The sequence below is a fragment of the Manacus candei genome, unplaced genomic scaffold (assembly GCF_025592945.1).
Source record: "Manacus candei isolate 608988 ecotype Guabito, Panama unplaced genomic scaffold, ASM2559294v1 h1tg000049l, whole genome shotgun sequence".
NCBI lineage: Eukaryota > Metazoa > Chordata > Aves > Passeriformes > Pipridae > Manacus > Manacus candei.
Genome location: NW_026138097.1, coordinates 20,389,237 through 20,408,543, shown reverse-complemented (window position 1 = coordinate 20,408,543; position 19,307 = coordinate 20,389,237). Strand labels below are relative to the sequence as shown.

The following is a 19,307-nucleotide window of genomic DNA, read 5'->3' as shown; positions in this document are numbered from 1 at the left end:
GTAGTTTGTGCCTAATGGACTCATACTAACTTCAGTAGGACTGTGGAGCATTAAAGCACAATATATTGTCCCAGGGACTGAGCTCTGTAATACAAATACACGGTGCCTATTTTGGAGAAGGCATTTTTAACTTTATAAAACTATGATAAATACAGTAATAGGACTTTTATTAAAAGTCAACAAGCTACTATAATGAATAAATATAATAATAAAGTCAACAAGCTACTGTAGTTAATGCTTGTAGAAGCACATAGATTCTTAGATCTGCTATGTTTTATTGCACATTTTTTTCATTGAGTCATAGGTTAAAATGCATTAATAAACTATTTTAACATGGGTAGGAAATTAACATAGCAAAATTCAGTGTGAGCCCTCATATAAAGAGGGGGAAGGTATTTATTTTAAATGAAACTAATTTCAATCACGCTCTTTCCCTCATAGACGTATGGTGCATTTCCAGATGTTTTCATTTTTATCTAGAAAGATGACAATATTTTCATCAGTATTTTATACTCAGGAATATTCTTGTGAAATTCAATCTCTTGGCACAATGCAGTCCTTACAGGGAAAAAAATTGTTTACATATGGGGATCTGCAGGTTCTATATAGGGCTTATGGTCTTCAGACGATACATTTTAGTTTTTACTCTGGAACACCAACCAAATCAATTTATAGCAGATTAGAAAACATCTGTGATCACAGCTGCAGTTACTATTTCTATAACATAATGATAATCATGGTAGCTTAAGGAACTGTGTCACAAGTTTTGTGGGGACAAAACATTATATTTAACAAGTGGACAGGAAAAAAACCATTGAATTCCATCTTCATGACTCTTCAGTCGTCCTGTTTCAGAGCTAAGGAAGGAGATGTTCTAGATACTTTGTTGCTACCAAACTGTATCAGTGGGCTAATATATAGATTTGATTTAGGTCCAGTATTATATTTATGTATATATCACAAATACATTCATAATCATACTTGGAATGTTCAGAGGAATTTGTAAATCCTGGAGTCCTATCCAGTCTTAACCTCCATAGTTTACATAGAATTAGAGTAATGATACTACATACATCCATAATGCATTCACCAGAAATCAACAGAATCTAAGAGAAGCGCTGTGAGTGAGAAGAATTAAGGCAATGAGCCTAGAAGTCTGTCCTTTTCCTCTGCTGCACTGTGTTGGCAGCTGGGCTAAATAAAATCTCTGTTCATTCTGGTTTTATCGTTTCAGACAACCCAAAACAAAGCAGCCGTGTTCCAGTGTTCATTAAGGTTTTGGATGTAAATGACAACGCTCCAGAGTTTGCCATGTTTTACGAAACCTTCGTCTGTGAAAATGCAAAAGCAGAACAGGTGTGTTGTCTCCTTGTACTAAGAAAATATTCCAAATTAAATCAGTTTTGCTACTGCTCTTGCATCACCTCATCAAGAGGGTGTACTTCGCATTGCATCAAACTTAATTGCAAAATTAAACAGTGGCTGTGCAGTATCTGATTTCACTTAGTATTCTTGCAGCTAACAGGACGGTATGTTTTAGACTGTTATTTTCTGTACTGCACCTTGTTATCCCTGACTCATTTTCATTCCATGATTCTCTGCTTTATTCAGGCATCTCCACTGTCTCCTTCAAAAACTGTTTCAGGGCTGTAACTGTTACAGGTCCTGTCTGTGATAGACCTACTTTATGCCAGATAACTCTCACTCAACCTGTCCTATTGCTAAGTAGTTCAAAGTAGCAGATAATTTGGAAGATTCAGCCACACTAATTCTGTGACATGAGATTTGGGTAGATAAATAAACAGTCAGCTTGGACTGTCTCACCTTTCGTCTCTATTGCTTAGCACATGCAAAGGTTTCCTACCCGTCTGGAGTGGCATCAACTCAAGCCTTCTGTTGAATTCAACATGATTTTCCTGCCAACTTTCAAATTCATTATGTTACTGGCTTATGGTATAGAATACAATAGTATGGTAATGCTAAACAGCATCACTTTTCTTAAGCACACTATAGCAACATCATTTTCTAAAAACAGAAGAAAAAAATGAGTAAGATTACTTTACAATCCTAGATTACATAAATAAAGTCCACTGACTTTGAAAATAATTCTGTTCTTATTGTTTCAGCTGATACAAACATTAAGTGCTGTTGATAAAGATGACTCTTACAATGGACATCAGTTTTCATTCTCCTTAGCTCCTGAGGCAGCCAGCAGCTCAAACTTTACACTACAGGACAACAGAGGTGAACTTCTGGGAAGACTTTTCTTATTATCTCTTCTTGCTTTCAGTCTTCAGATGAAGACTTAATGCATGCTTTGTATATTTCCAGATAACACAGCAGGGATTTTCACCCGAAAAACCAGATATAACCGGCATGAAACGAGTACCTACTTCTTGCCAGTGGTAATATCAGACAATGATTACCCTATCCAGAGCAGCACTGAAACAGTGACTATTCGAGTATGTGCTTGTGACCATCGAGGCAAGATGCTGTCCTGCAATGCAGAAGCCTTGATTCACCCTACTGGTCTTAGCACTGGGGCTCTTATTGCCATTCTTCTCTGTATCATTATATTACTTGGTAAGTAGTTCAGGGACATTTTGTTGCTTTCATGGTTATTTTGCATTGCTATAATGATTATTCCAAGACTAGGACAAAGACAAAGTAAAGACATCTTGTCTTATCCTACATGTATATTATTCTATTTCCTCCTCTGAGGGCTGCTACAGATAGGGTGTATAGAATACAACCTATCTAATCTTAGTTATCTAAAAGTGAGCAATGTACAAGCAAGAGGAGACAGCTGGGCTCTACCCCCCGGTCAATGGAAAGAGGCAGCTGTAGAGAGACATTAATCCCATTCCTTATTGGTATCTGAGAAGGACCAGACTCATCACCGTGTGCGGGTGTCCATCCCTTTACATTGACCATAGAAGAAGGCCAAATAACTTAGTTTTAAAGAATTAACTTCCAGTATCTAAACTGAGGAGAAACAAGTCTCAGTGCTTCTGTTCTGTTGGAAAACTGTGGTGAAAGCTTCTAAAGGACTCTCTCAGAGGCTGCAGGGTGCCATTTCAGGGACCTGTGAATAGGAAGAGGTTGGATCCTGGATGTGGAAGATGTACAGAGCTCACATTTACAGGTGGTCACATTTTATATATATATATATATTTATATATATATTTATATATATATTTATATATATATATATATAGGAACAGTTTGAAACATCTCTCACATTCCTGTGAGGTTCTACCCCTCTTGTACTGCAAACAGAGATATGGCCATTAGGCATAGTCTGTAGGTGTGCGGAGAACTGTGCAATACAACACAGGCTGTTCTCTGGGAGATGTTATTAGTCAGGAAAGAAGGGAGTCAGATCAGTTTTATAGCAGTAGGGGCAAGCAGGGGAGAAAATACTTCCTCAGTGATCCTGCCTCTTTTTACCATACTAGTATCTTCCTTGGACATGCTCAGCACCACTGCAGAATCATCCCGACCTTCACTATTAACAAAATTTCCCTGTCCAGTAATGAGTCAAAAGCCACGTCATGATTCTCAGACTAACAGTATAGTATGGCTTGCTCAAATAAGCACTACCCCATTTTCAGAAAAGATTCCCACAATAACAATCTTATCTTTAATTCACTGTTAAATTCATTTTTCAAAACATGGTATCATTGCCCCTAAGGGTTCAGCTCACTTTGTGTTAAGTTCCTTCCCAGAAAAAGAAATGTAATGCTGTAGGTAGTCTTGCACTCGTTAGTACAACTGTGCTCATTAATATCAATCTGACATTAAACGATTTCCTGTTTTATGTCAATCGAAAATAATTGATTCTGTGTGCTAAGCAGCACTTTATGTCAATTACTGCTCACGCCACCATGCACCATAAGCAGATTTTCAATTAACTCAGCTATATAATTTTCCATTTTCAGGTTGGTTGCAGAGTTTGAATGTGCAACCACTACTGAGTGAAAAACAATACTCTGGGCAGACCTGAACCACAGCTCAAAGTTTAGCAGCAACAAAAAGTGACTGTAAATTGCTAGGTTTATTTGGAGTTTGAGTAAGTCTAGCAACTTATCAAGAGGCCTCAGATACTGCTAAACACTGACATGCAAATAAAGGTGATGTACTTTATCATGTAACTTCTCATGGACTTTTTTGCCTGCAAGTTCAGCACAAAATAGTAAAAACTACATATCAGACGTGTGACATAACTGTCAAAGTCTCATCCTTGCATGTTCTGTGTAGCACCTTTTTTGTAATAAGCTACTTCAGCAACCCTTCGATGTAAAATCTGTCATTCCTGCGCTTTCTCAGACCATTTTACCAGTCGCTATTCCAGAAGCCCATTCAAAATTGACACTTTTTTTTCAAGTTCTCCGAAATTTTCTCTAGCTATCTCTGTTCTGTCACATACACCTTTCCCCAGTCCTCCCACGGAGTGTCACAGCTTTATGCTCTCGAGGAAGAGAATTATCTCTTACTGCATTTTTGCACAACAGCACAAAGAGGCATCACTCAGATTAGGACCCTTCTGTGACAACACAAGTGAATTCTCATCATTAGGCTGAAAGCCTGAATTGCTGCCATCTGAACTATCTCTACTTCAGTTTCACCACCTCACTTATTTCAGCTTGTATTGACAGATGTCCTTCTTTATTCCCAGTATTCCCACAATAAGGCACAGCATTTTCCTACTTTATCCTGTCTTCTTGGTATCCTTCCATAGTCAATGGAGAGAAAAAACACATCTTCTACAACATGCTTAGGCACACCTACAGATAGTATTCTTGCTCTAAGTGATCCCAAAGGGGAGCTCATAATATAGAAACAAACAAACAAACAAAAACCCCCACAAAAATCCCCCCAAACCAATGAAACAAACACCACCTCACCCCAACAAATCAGTTTTTTGTCTGTCGAAGGAAGCTAAGAATGACAGGTTTCAGTGGGCTACTTTCAGTTTGGGGACATTCGGAGTCCTTGCCACTGCCCTTTAAAAGGTTACAAATGAGGAAGGGACTGAAAAAAAAAGTCTTTAACAGTTACTGTGCTTTGACTCACATACATTTTAGAAACACAGCTGACATGAAAGATAATTGTGATCCACCTTATCATCTCATATCAATGAGTTTAGGCATTTCTGCTTTCCTTTGCTGTGAAAGAACTATAAAGACAGCAAGATGTGTCTTCCCTTGGAGTTTGCACAGCAGAAGTGAAATACTGGGCAACGCAGACCTCAAACTACCAAAGCAACACTGATAGTAGAAATACATCCCTGCTCCTTGTTGCTGTTCATTTGTCAATGTTCAGCCATTTGCCTTAATGTATACTCCGGCTGATAAATCTGAAATTAGCTCCTAGTAGGAAAGTGTTTACCGTATTCCTTTCCATCCTCTGTGTCCACTTCTCCAACAGTTCTGAGAGTCATTATTGAGCAAAAACATTAAAATTTGGACCAGGGTCATTGAAAGAGTTCCTTCCCTCCAAATAAATGAAAAATATATGTATGCATACACACACACTTTAAAATGAAGGACATAAAATATGTTTCAGAAATCTGCCTTTGGCAGATTAAAAAATAACTTTATCATATATCATCAGTCTAAGATTTAAGCCATGTACTTTTTTAAGGTGATGTACATTGTAAAAACATTTCATGGAAGTTAATAAAACTTGGACTTTATGCTGGCTCAAAATCCACTCCATATTGCAGACTTTTTTTTCCAGAGGAGGATAGATTTACTTATCTTGTAATTCAGCTTTGCTAAGCTCAGTAGATTCCAGCCTTGTCCATAGCAGAAATCACATATTGTCCCAGAGGTTCAAGGTAAATAACATCTGACGTTGCTTATTTTGAAGAAAGTGTTTCTTCCATCCCAACTATCATGAAACTAGTTCTGTTCTCAAGACGTCAAAATTACTATTATGACTCTGAGTAACAAAGGGCCTCCTGACAAAATGACACTCCACTTGGCTTCTTACAAGCTTGACATTGCCTTTCTTCTAGTGCACATCCATGCCGTTTCATCTCCCAAGGAACTCACAGGCAGAGCAAGCACAGCCTGAAAACCTGGCACGCACATTTTCAGTTTTGCAAAACATTTTCTAAAACTTCAAATTCGAGCTGAGGTGCGACATTTCTTCTGGGCTTTAATGGAGTTGGAGATTAACCTTCTTTCACTGTTGTTTTTGTTTCTAGTTACAGTGGTGCTGTTTGCAGCACTGAGACGGCAGAGGAAAAAAGAGCCTTTGATTATTTCCAAAGAAGACATCAGAGACAACATTGTCAGTTATAACGATGAAGGTGGTGGAGAGGAAGACACCCAGGCATTTGATATTGGCACACTGAGAAATCCCGAAGCCATAGATGATAATAAATTGCGCAGAGACATTGTGCCTGAAACACTTTTTATACCACGGCGGACTGCAACAGCGCGGGATAACACGGATGTCAGAGATTTCATTAACCAAAGGTTAAAGGAAAATGATACAGATCCAACAGCCCCCCCTTATGACTCGTTAGCAACCTACGCATATGAAGGTAATGGTTCTGTGGCCGAGTCCCTCAGCTCCTTGGAGTCGGTGACTACAGACGGAGATCAGGACTACGATTACCTCAGTGACTGGGGACCTCGGTTTAAAAAGCTGGCAGATATGTATGGTTCAATGGACAGTGACAAAGACTCTTAATATGTTGCCTTTTTCTTTTCTTTCTTTTTATTTCCTGTCCTCATTTTCAGAAACAGCGTTGGGATATGTGAAGTGGCTATTTGTTTCTATTTCTCCACAGCTATGTGAAAAGGGTTCTCTATTCTACCCATTTGAATTGTCTAATGACAGCAGTCTGTGTGGGTTAGCCATCAGAAAACTTTCTCTAGTATCATTTTTTGAGCTTCCAAGAGGCAAAATCCTTATTTTTTAGTGCATCCAGTTTACCAGGCTAGTCTTACAGGCACAGCAGTAGTGGAGGGGAAAGAAAGGATCAGATGGGGAGCAATATTTTTACTTGTTCTGCTTATATTGTAAATTGGGATATATTACTGTTTAAGCTCACTTGCTCTTCTTACTTGTATTCAGACTATTCAGCTCAGACAATTGCTCTGTCGATTGTGTATTGCACATCCCATTGTAATGAGGTACCCTAGTTTACCCTATGTATTATAGTTAAAAGTAGTGGTGATGGAACGAAGGTTTATTATACAAGTAAGAGTAAGCCAAGAAAAAACATCAAACATGCATTTTACTCATGGAGATGGTAGAAAGGCTTAATGGTCATTTAAACCTAAGTGTTTCTCTTGAACTTGCCATTGCCCCCAATGCACTGAATCATGCTAACACACACATATATATATAGTTCATTGACTTCTCTGTATATATTCTTCTGACCTAGCATTGCTGGAGAGATGTGTGTGCGTGCACATGTGTGTGGTCAGTAGCCTCAGTATCTTATTCTTAGATGATTTCCCAGTTCTAACCCAGACCTACTTTGCGATACATGGAAAGTCATCAAATCCAACCACAGATTAGGTCATGACTTGGACAAAGGAATAGATCATAACTGTGCTTTTGTTTGCACTTTTTCAGTCAGCCTCCACCTGCACATCAGTTCAGTGATGGCCACTGCACTGGGGAGGTGGGAGTCAGGATGTTCATATCCAGCTACTTCTGCCTGTTCTCATGTGCAGGTGGGGAGGAGTGGCCTCAAGGTGACTGCCACCCACTGGAGCAAACAGAGCAATTGCAGAGGAGGAAACTGCTTTTTTTGTCCTCACCTTCTCTACCTGGATGTTCAGGGTGGATTCCTGACTTGACTCTCTGCCCAGTTCTGCTATCTGTAAAATGGGGAAGTAATGCCTACCTCATCAGGATGTTGCAAAAACTATGTAAGTCATTTGGAAAATGCTTTAGAAATGGAAAATGGCATTCTGCTGGAGGAAGTAAATTGTCATGGGTTTGGGTTGTTTTCTTTTTTTTTTTTTTCTTCCAGATTCAAGCCCTGAATGCACAAATAAGTGAGAATTAATTGTCATTCCAGTGGCCTGAAAAAGTAGGGTTTATAACTATAACTCGTTTTTTAAAGTAAACTACACAACCAAGTTTGTTAAAGACTTCACCAAAAGGTAAAATTTAAATCACAAGTGTCACATTAAAAGGGGCAGAAAAGAAGAATTTTCGTATTTTCATATTCATATTCTATGCTCTAGATGGTAGAGCATAGTTCTGTGGTAATTTAGTTTTAAGATACTCTCAGCAGAAAAGCTGTAATTGTATTGCTGGTGGGATCATAGGTAAAATTGACTAGATACCACCAGTATTTATTTTTTTTAATATATATATATTTTTAAATTAATTGTATTATTCCAAATCATGTTTTGAATTTTAATAGGTAAGGTGTTTTTCCTTCACCTTTCTTTTATGATAGTAGTTGTTATTGATTGTATCCATCAGTGTGTCTGGCTACATCTTGGAGTCAGAGAGACATTGGTTTGGATGATGCTAAATGCATCTGGGATTGACTGATGATCTTTTTTTCTTTTTTTTTTAATCAATTCCCTCTTGTGGTAACAGATTTGTTAAAGGCCATTGATTAGTTCCTAAAGTTAAAAGTGAAAAGTTGTAGATGGTTGTTTTGATTTACTTAGGTCAGTGGTAATCGTAACCAGTTTATTAATATATTAATATTTGAGAGCTCACATTTATTAGAACTTTCAGTCCTTAATTGCATTCCACATATAAGGTTGTCAGGGATGGTGTAATTGTGGAAATACTATTTTGTATCAGCAACTTGACTTATTTGAGAATTGAAGGCCCAAGCTCACTTGAGAGTTGGGGTCTGTTTAAAGGTATATTTTAAAGTTATGTTAGTATTCATGCTTAAAAAAGTAGGCATATCTATTTTTTCTTTTTTTAGTATAGTTTACAACAAGGCGTAACATTGTTGTCATGCATTTAGAGCATTATTTTTAATTTAGTATCCTATTGAGATGATGTTTTTGTTAATTCCTTTTAGAGATAGAAAGTGTTGATTTCCATTCTTCTTTGTGATGGTCCATTTCTGTTTACAAAAACTAGTTTAAGCAGAAGTATACTTAGAAGTACACATTTTTTATTTATGATCACCCCATCACACATAAATTTTATAAAATTAAATAACTTATACCTTGTTTCTGTTATAAACAAGATGAAAGCATAGGTTGTGTTAAAGTAAAATTGTTTTTCCCCTTTTTTTTTTTTTCTTCAGTGGGTGAATTGCTCTTATCACATTCTTTTAACAATGATTGATTAGCATAGATAAGAGAAGTAAGGTAAAGTAAAAAGTACTTAGGAGAATATAAGTATTTCTTCAAAAATGGTTATAGTTTTTTTTTGTTATTATTTTATTTTATTTGCAGGTCTTGTTTGCATTCTATAGTTGTCTTTCCTTTTAGACAGGCAGAAAAAATCAGTTAAATCATTTTAATAAATCCAGGGTCTCCTGAGGAAGACTTGGAAAAGTTAATACATATTTATATAATTTCAGACATGCATAAATCCTGGTATCTACTTCCAAGTTGAATTGGTTGAATTTTTAAATTTTTTATTTAATTGAAATAAAGTTGTATATTCATAAGGTAAAAGTTTTTTCCAACCTATTCTCATATTTAATGAAGGGAAAAGAAAAGACAAAGTAAACTTATTAAAATTTAAACTAACAATACATAAAATGGTTTGTTTTATATAACTTGGTTAATAGTTGGTCTTCCAACAAATGGCTCTTGATGAAAACACAAACAAATTACAAGAATTAATAAACTAATAATCTAAGTAATTATTAAAAGTTTCATCGGTCTCAGGCAGTTCTGATTCTCTCTTAGCTTGTTCCTATAAGAAGATGAGTTGAAAATTCGGCCTACTATAAATTAATCATTAAAAAAAAACAACCAAAGGAATAATTCATCGAGTGTAGACTTTGTTTCTGTGTATATTACAAAAGTGAAAAGAATTTAAGAGAAATTTGCTGGCAGTCTCTTCACTCAGTTGTCAGTGTGTGTGTGTGTGTTGCATTCCTAGAGAAAGAGGAAAAGAAAAAAAGAAAAAAACACGAGTCCCAAAGGGGTTTTTCTTACAGGTTATCACTTAATGAGTCAGGTTGTTTAACGCAGTGGTTAAAAGTCAAGCACTGATGTTTAATTCTTTGCAATAAAACAGCTAGGTAAGAAAAACAAGAGGAAGTATAAGATCACATTGTTTTTGCTGAAGTAAGCTTTCTTCTTTTTATGCATATTCCTGTGAAACAGAAGGAAAGAAAAGAAATATGCTTGGTTCACTCTTGAACTAGTGAGGTTGGTTAGAAACAGGTGTTTAAGATTAAAAAAAAATTTCAACTTTGGCTTCACGAAGTGTTTGCCACTTAGTTTTGACAGTTTAGTCTCCGAGTTTGGAGGCGAATCACGTCTTAGATCAGAGGGAGTGAGACTGCTTGTAAAGATTCGACAAGAGTCACTGTTTGAGCTGGGTTTCCTTTAGGGTTTTTTGCAGGCTTCTGCTTCTCACCCTGGAGCCATGAGTTAACTTTATCAGTTTCGTAGGTAACACTTGTTCCATTCAGTTTACTCCAGTGGCTGGATGCTGTCTGGAAAGTGGATGCAGCTTCTCAGCATCCCACTGCCTTAGCATTGACTGGATTTCAATATCTCTTGATTTAAGGTCAGATTTTGATAGTTTAATAGCAGTCAAAAAATTAGTATGCAGTTTTTTGCAGCAAAAGGTAACCCACAATTTTCTCTTTACAGTTTTTCCCAGACAGACAGGAAAATTAACAAAGCCTGAGTGAGTGATAAAATTTTTTCTTTGAGAGTTGTTACCACCACGTGAATACCCAAGTAGGCTTGGTGTATTTTAGTTGTTAAGTTCACGATATTAAGCACAGCAGCTGCTAGTAGAAATGCATTGGCACACAAGTGCCTGTAATAAAGAGTTAATATTAATTGGTTTTCGTATCAACTGCGAAAATTCTGTTTCACCCTGCAGATGCAGAGTTTTTAATCGCCAGGCTAGCAGCAAACAACTGTTTATTTAGGTGGATTTTAGTAGCTTGGCAAACACTAACTTTAGTGAGTCTAACACTTTGTATTTTTTTCTTTAATGTATGCACATTCCACAGCTTTGTTTGATTGTGTTTAACAGCAAGCAGTTTCGCTGGCAGTTTTTTTTTCTTTTTTAGCATATAACACCTCGTTTACCTGCAGCTCGTTTTGTTCAAGCCTGCTGTAGCAAGTGAAAATTTAAGGTTATTCGCTTCAGTTCTAAACAACTTGTTTTTAGCAGCAAGTTCAGAAACTGGAATTTTTCCTCTCTTATAGGTTAACAATAACTTTAATACTTGATTTTCTGATTTTAAAACCACATATTCAACATCACTAATCAGTTTAGAAGGAGATAAATTTTTAGATTTTTGTTGTGCACAAAACACACTTTGTTGTTCGAATTGTAGTTCCAGTTTCTCTGTATTTTCTTGCGTTTTTGCCACCTCTATTGGAGAGCAGGAATCATTGTGCAAAACACTACATTCATTTTCATTAGAATTACAGTTTTCTGTGGTTTTATCATAGCAGATATCTCCTTTCCAGATTCCCATATCTGGATGAGTTATTGACTTTTGAGGCTGTTTGGCTCCAACAACCAATTTGGTTGTTTGTTTTTCTAGCAGTTGTTTCTCTTTGCAGTTCACAAGCAGAGTTTTAAGGTGGTCCATGCATTTCACAACTTTTCCTTTAGCTTTTTTAAACATTTCAGTGCACTCTTTCTCCACTTGGGAAGAGGTAAATCTGCATTTTTGCAGAAGAATATTCATGACACCTCACTTTCTTGGTACCATTTTCTGTCACGTTAAAAGGGGCAGAAAAGAAGAATCTTCTGTCCAATGTGTATTAATTTATTTTTTTGTCTATCAGTATCCCCCCTCCAGGAGACCAAAGCCATTTAATGTCCAAAACAGTCTGGTAGTGTCTCACCTAATGAGACCCTTTGCTAACAGATTCGCTGAGACAGACAGGACATTTGATACCTTTTATATATAGGGACTGCACTTAATAGCAGTAGAAAATCCCTTCAGCAAATTTCTCCTATGAGTTATTTCACTGTTGACGAAACTGTCAGCATCTAAGAACGGACTCACTCTAACAGTTCATGAAATAACACATTTATTAATGCAAATTTGTGACAATTTATGGGGTTCACTGTGTCTGGAATAGGTTCTAACTGCAAAAAAACGCACTTAAAACTATGTAGTAATAATAATAATGCAAAGCATAGGCAGAGACACTAAAGCAAAAGCAACTTACAAATAAGTAAGACAACTTAAAAAGACTAAGTAAAGCAAAAAACCTAAGTACACACTATAAAGCAAAAGCAACTTACAACAAAGTAACAAGGAAAAATTTTAAAGTACTATGGAGCAAAAGTAAAATTAGTGTATATATGTATAAAGCAATCGCTCACCCCAAGGCATCCCGAGAAGATGGAGGAAGAAGAGGTAGCCCATAGGTTACCTCCGCAGAGTTGATGGAACTTCTCCATGATTTTTGCTTGCATCCAATCTCTTTTTATACCTTTTTTCTTTAGGCAGTTTGAGTGGCTATAGTCAGTAAACTAATTTTGGGGTGATAGACAGACGAAATAAGCCCAAAGGTCCACTTCCTGAGTTCCCAGCAGGCAAGATGTGCTCGAGAAAAGGCCATGTTATCTCCATACCGTATCACTCCTTTCTTCATTTTAATCCTTTTATCAATTTCTGGGTATGTCTCCCCAAGTGCTGGAGTTTTCCAGGAATCCATCAGGAGGGTTTTTTTCTTCTTTTCTGTGGCCTTATCTACCACCTTAGAACAAGTCTCTGTGTGTATGTTTATCTCCTTTGCCAAGCTAACTAATTTTTGTCCATGGTTGGGGGAGACACCATAATCTTGGGCCAGAACTGTTTTCACGATAGCTTGCTCACCACACAGAATTTCAGTTGATTTGTCAAATGTGTAATGGCCTTGCTCTTCAAATTCAGCCATCTAGGAGAGACTGTCTGGAGAAAACCCTGAGGGACTGCCATGGAGCATATCCAATTTCCAGGAGCTAAAAGCTACCCTGTGTCCCAAAGTAGGGAACCAGCCCATGGCTCTATGTCAAGGAAAGAAGGAATTAATTTTTTTTTTAATATACCTCATAGATAACTATTCTCATTTGTTTCATTTTGAAAAAGTATTTAATACCAGAATTACAGGATTGGATCTATTCTCCCTCCTCCAGACCATAAGTGAATCAATCTGAAAACTAAACAGCTCCAATTTACTCCAAAAATAAAGAGAAATGAGAAAAAAAGTTAACAAACAGAAAATAAAGAGGGATTAAAAATTAATCTCTGGGATTCATTACTCCTAGTGAGTTAAAGAGAGCAGTAAGAGTCCCAAGTATTAGACTTTTACAACCACAACAATGTAACTTCAGGTTTTGCAAGCCGGCTCACGTGGAAGAGAATGAGCCGGCCATGCTGCAGTGCCTGGCTGGGGCAAGAAGGGACTCCTTTGCAGTGGGGAGAACTGCACGCCTATGAGTGTAGGGCAGACTAGCTAATGGCTTGCAGATGCCCAACATGATAGATTGGATGGGTGTACAGAGCTGAAGAGCCCAGATTTTCCAAGGGTCCTGAGCCCCCAGCCTCCCTGGGGCAGGCCTCTCACAATGTTTTAAGTCCGTCAGTTCCCAACTCCATTGCTTAGAGAGCCTGAGCCCATTGCACCCATCATGATGGTAATGGCACAGCTAGACCCTTATTATGTCCTCCTGAGGACCCCTAAGTAATTTAAGATGATAAAAGCCTTTGAAAGCCTAGCCTTTCATGGCTTCCATGAAATCAGAGCTTCTAGGAAGCAACATGTCCAAAAGCTGGCTCTGACAGACAGGAGAGACCATCTGGATTTCAGATACGCGGAGGAGCAGCAGATGCTCAGCACCACCTGCCACAAGTCCCTCACTTCTGGCTGCTCCCCTCATACAATCAGGGGAGCCAGCCTATCCCTCCAGGGACTCCTAAACGTGCGCCTCTCTCACCCTTCACTGTGGAGTTGCCTCTAGCAAATAACCTCAAGCTCAATGGAGCTCACTGGATGCCCAAAGCGAGCCAGTGAACTGTCCTTTCCTCTCCTTCAGCCCCAAGGAAACAGATTGTGTGGAGGGGATGGCAGAAGTGGCTGTGAAACTGTGCAGGTATTTGGCCCTGTGAGCCACCCCCAGCTCACTGGGAAGAGGGAATCACTGGCTCTTTACTGAAGACAGACCCTGTGCCCTGAAGGGGCTGGGCCACTCTGCGGGTCAGCCTGCGTTAGTCACTTCTAGGAATGGGATAACAAGACAGAAGGATAACTTGTAACTACTTTCCTATGTTTGTACAGTGCTTTTGTCTGATTTAGTGATTGTTAGTAGCAGTCCAAGCTCGAGTTTTGGATTGGTTTGATTTCTTTCCTTTTAATTCAAAGCTGGTTATTTCTTGTCCATTGAGTGACACGGTAAATAATAGAGAGTGGCTACTCATGCCTGTTATGTAAATATATTATATATATAAAATTACGTTATGTCACCACAAATATGGTGCCTGAATAGCAAATGCATTCTTCTAAGAAAATTTGAGGCAAACTTGCATCCACATTATTATTTATGCATTTAGGTTTTAAGGTCTGGTTTTTTTCCTGCAAATTACACAAATTTAGCATCTCTTACACAGCAAGAAGAGTTCAGTTCTTCCTTTTCTTCTTGCTTAGCAGTACCACAAAGTGCAATTTATAAAATCAGTATTGCATATTAAATATTGAAAGTGCCATATTGCAGTGAATACAAAACTTTGCAGTAGAATTTCTTTGCACTATATTGCATGGCAGCGTGCTAGATGATAGAAATGAGTATTTAACAATGCTTTCACACAGTGCTACAGTTGTCATTTACAGATAAACAAGTGTTGGACTATGGGCTATGAAGTGGGTTTCAAGGCTGTTTTAAGCCTGCTCTTCTTACAACCACACCTATTTAAGAGGAAGTAATATTATTAGGAAGTTTAGCTAAGGCCAGGTAGAGAGATAGCAATGCAGTTGCCTTTTAATTTGGAAAAGCATCTGACCTAACAGCAGGAGACCTATTAAAAGATGCCAAGGAATTCAGTGGAGTCAGGATGAAACAGGGACCTGGGAGACTATTCCAGCTGTGCTAGTGCAGAACAGTAGTATCTCTACACTTGGAATAAGGTTTCTACTGTAGCTATTTCATCCCAACTCCCAAAAGAGTCACTTTATCTCAGAAAAATGGGGGGAAGTGGGGTTTTTGTTTTGTGTTTGTTTGATAATTTCAGGTTAAACCCAAGTATATCCCACAGCAGCACTGGTATGGGGAGACACAGCCGCCCATGCCTCCAATACAGTTGTACCAGGACATCTTTCTGTGTAGACAAGTGCATGGAAGAAAGATGAGGCAAACACTTGCAGAAAGCTCTGCACAAGGGAATTTGGGTGTTTCTACACGGCTCTACCAACAGGATCACAGGACTGGGATGTGTTCCCAAACCTGATGTAGATGGAGTTGTGTCTAACCGTGAAAAAAAGTTGTCTCTATTTTTAAGTTATTTCTGGTAAAAAAATTGCTAGCTAAGGTACCTAGTAGAAAAAGAACACTTCACCTGTACCAACACCAATATTTGCTAAATTTTTCCTAAGAAAAAGATATATTTTTCTGGTCTTAATTCATTCTATGGACAGGTATTTCTTATCTGTTAAATGTGAATGGGAGAGGCAACCTTCAAATAATCCACTTTTGGAAGTAGCAGGACACATGACATCACAAAAATCCCACAAAACCAAGTAACTGAACATCTGCAGTACCATAAAAAAACAGAACAGTCATAAAGAAGTAGAGCAGAAAGAAATGGCTTTAGAAATATGTGTCTACACATGTACAGCATGATTAAAAAGAAGGGAAATAATGAACACTGGAAGCACCCCATGTTTCAGAACCAGAATTATCCATGTTGAGCAGAACCAACACCACACAGTGACTTCTAACACTTTCAGGTTTCCTACTGCAGCCAGAGGGAGATTTGCAGAGGCGGGAAGAAAGACATCGTCTTTTTCAGACCAAGCAAATTAAATCCAAGCCATTTCTATGCAGATCTCTAGGAAAGAAAGAAACGTGTTAAATTTCTGCAGCAGAACTATCTTGATGCAGGGTGAATTACTGACAGTGGTTCTAAGCAGTAACTTTCTGCAAGCGCCACTGTGTTAGCTCTACTTGCCACCATCTCTTAGAATTCTCTCCATGTTTCCTTTGGCTATAAGTAGTATTAAAATTTTTCAGAAGAACCGCTGTCCCAATTGGATGCTGCCATCCCCTGCCTATTTGCATTTCAATTAACTCTGCAGTCTGAGATCCCTTGTCAAATGAGAGTTGACAAATTAACAGTCATTACACTACTTCCAATGAATATGAACTATGACATAAGCTGTGAAAGGTAGGTTTTTTTCAACCCCTTTAGACCTGTGAAACAGCAGCCTCCTCCAATAAATGTCAAAGCCACAATGGTTTTTTTTTTTTATTTTCAGTTTAGTCTTCAGAAAGACTTCTCGGAGATTCTTTCTGTACTTTAAGGGGAACAAAAACATATTTAATGTCTACAGACTCATGCATTGATCCAGAAAGAAAGCAAAAACCACAACAGCCAACACAATGCTTTAATACCAGTCTCTCCCCTCAGTAGTTTATTTAAGCCAGCTGAAACAATCTTGATTCTGCCCATCAGTTTGTAATATTACACTTTGAGCCCAAAAGTGTGTTTGTCATATACTAAACGCTTTCCTGAACAGTTCATAAAGTTCAGTGGTAGGTATCCAAAAGCTGTGGTTGGGGTTACAGGGAGTGCAAGTGTCAGAGAATTGAGAGTTTCAGGAAGAAGAACAGAAAGTGAATTGCATGGGAGGGCGGGGGGAGGTAATTAGTCATATGCAATGCAGGCCCGTGACGCTTAAAAGCCACAAAGCTATCATGCATAGATTTACTGGATTTCAAAGGAGTTTTTTACAGAACCTACCCTTGTGGTCTTTTTTTCTGCATGCATCTTTTGCTGTCTTTAAAAATAAATTAAAAAAAAAAAAAAGGAAGAAAAAAACCAAAAAACCCCACAAAAAAACCACAAACAAAAAAAAACAAACAAACAAAAAAAAAGGAGCTGCTGTCTTTAAATTTCTCCTTCCACAAAGTCGATTTGATAAATAAGGCATAAGTCCAGCATATAGAAAAATCCTTTCCACTCCCATGGGCTTTTGACCTTTCCTATAAGACTGCACTATTTATGTAAATATACTTGGAGACTCTTTCTATAAGCTTTTAGTTTTCTATGATCTACCACTTTAGTGTTTATTAAAGATACAAATGTATAGAATTATTAAGCATTCAGGTGAACACAACAAAGAACACAGCAAACATGAAATTGTTCTGGATTTTGACACATAAAAAACTTTAGAATCACTGTACTGTTTTAATTCTGTGATTACTTTCATTGCTTTGAAAAATTAAAAGAAAGGCCTTATAATAAATGCTTCGTGCATCTTAACTGTGTTACTGAGCAAAATCAATCTGGCAAACTCCTATTGAGATTTGTGATTTTTTTAAACCCTTTAAAATAAGTGCTTTTTGGTATTGATTTTTTTTAATTAAAAATACTTCCAAGCATAAATTGAAACCGATGCCTTCACCTGGGAAGATTTACTTGCTGGCATGCTCCAGCCACATAGTCTCTCATGATGTCATCCCCTAGTTGTGCCAAGGGAGCCTCAGCATTGAATGGATCTGGTCAATGCTCAGCAGAGGGGGACTTGTGGGCAATAATATTTTTGTCACACAAGAGTTTTACACTTAGAAACTTCCCTGTTTTGCAAATTGACCCATGCTGGAATGATTCTCTCTTCTGCAGTGTGAATGGGCAATTTGTTATGGTCAGATTGAAAGTGTGCACTCACTCTCTTACATTTCCTGTTCATTGTACTGGCTTCTTTTGGGGGGTTGGGGGGCAGGGGAAATGAAATTTAAAGATTTGATGAGAAACCAATTTGAACAACAATTTCTCACAGACAGAGTGAATTTGCCTTTTTGCAAATTGATTTTTGTAACGAGTTATTTATATGATACTACTTAATAAATTGTTTTTTCTAACTTGTTTTTTTTTTTCCTAATTCTCTTAATCTATGTTATGTATTTACAACACTATCAACAAGATAAGCCTTTGAAAAGATTCTCTGATCGCTTTAAGAAAAAGGGTTAAATTAACTCAGTCTTTGAAATGCCATTTGTTAAGTGTCTGGCTTGCAGCATGCTATAAGAGCAGTAGAATCACTATTCTGTGATCAGTGAGGCCTCCCAAGAGTGATATAATTTCAGAAGGCAGCATTCAGTGATGCTTACTATGAACAGGATTAGTCTATGATCGCAAGCCAAATTTTGACTAGCCGAGGTTTCCCAGGAAGGCAGCAGAAGCTTTGTCAAGGTAAAGCATGTAGAATGCCTTTCTTGAAGCATAAGAAGTTCACATAATTTATAATGGCAGTGTTCAGTTATTTGTCTTTCATCGTATGAGGTTCAAAAAAGATTAAAAGTCTCAGTTCACTTATGGAAAGTCCAAATGTCATTTGCAACATCCTTTTACATAAGGAGGGCAACCTCAAGAGAAAATTCTTCATTTTAACACTTCCTTAATAAAAGACCTGTCTCTATCTCCAGAAATTCCATCATAATTAAAGGACAAGAACAAAGAAAAGAGTGGGAAAGGTCACAGCAAAGTGAAACTTCATCGAAAGCATTAGAATGAACTACAAAAAGCAAACAGTTTAACACTGAAACCCGTATGTGGTTTATGACACAACTGAGTAACTTTTGTAACCAATGAGAAATGAGCCCAAACAGCCACCTGCGATCTTTGGTGAACCTCCAGAAGAAAACCTCTGTATGAATAGCCAAAAACCCCAGCTTTTAAAAATCCTATTAGATCACAAGGCTGTAAATACATAAGTCTAAATAGTAATTAAAAGTGTTTATTTTCAATGATCTCATTATCTGAACACCAAATCACAGAAACAAGCACCACCCTGTACATGGAGGATGTATCCACTTACCCTCCACACCCTCCAGTAAGGACACACAGGCACACACAAGCTTGCAGATGCAAGCACAGGGAGGCTCCAGTTACCCCATCTCTCAACTCTGTTACTTCACGCATCAAAGCAGCCCTACAAGAT

At 37.8% G+C, this 19,307-nt stretch overlaps 1 protein-coding gene across 1 annotated transcript in view; it reads left to right on the top strand.

Moving 5' to 3' along the window:
• The window catches only part of LOC127476455 (cadherin-6), a 110,332-nt gene extending 91,646 nt beyond the window's left edge, over positions 1-18,686 (top strand). Inside the window, exons 9-12 of the mRNA XM_051799394.1 lie at positions 1,235-1,356; positions 2,127-2,244; positions 2,332-2,583; positions 6,215-18,686. Of these exons, the coding sequence (XP_051655354.1) occupies positions 1,235-1,356; positions 2,127-2,244; positions 2,332-2,583; positions 6,215-6,705 (983 nt within the window). The 3' untranslated portion in view covers positions 6,706-18,686. The remainder of the gene's footprint in view (positions 1-1,234; positions 1,357-2,126; positions 2,245-2,331; positions 2,584-6,214) is intronic.
• The last annotated feature ends 621 nt before the right edge of the window (positions 18,687-19,307 follow it).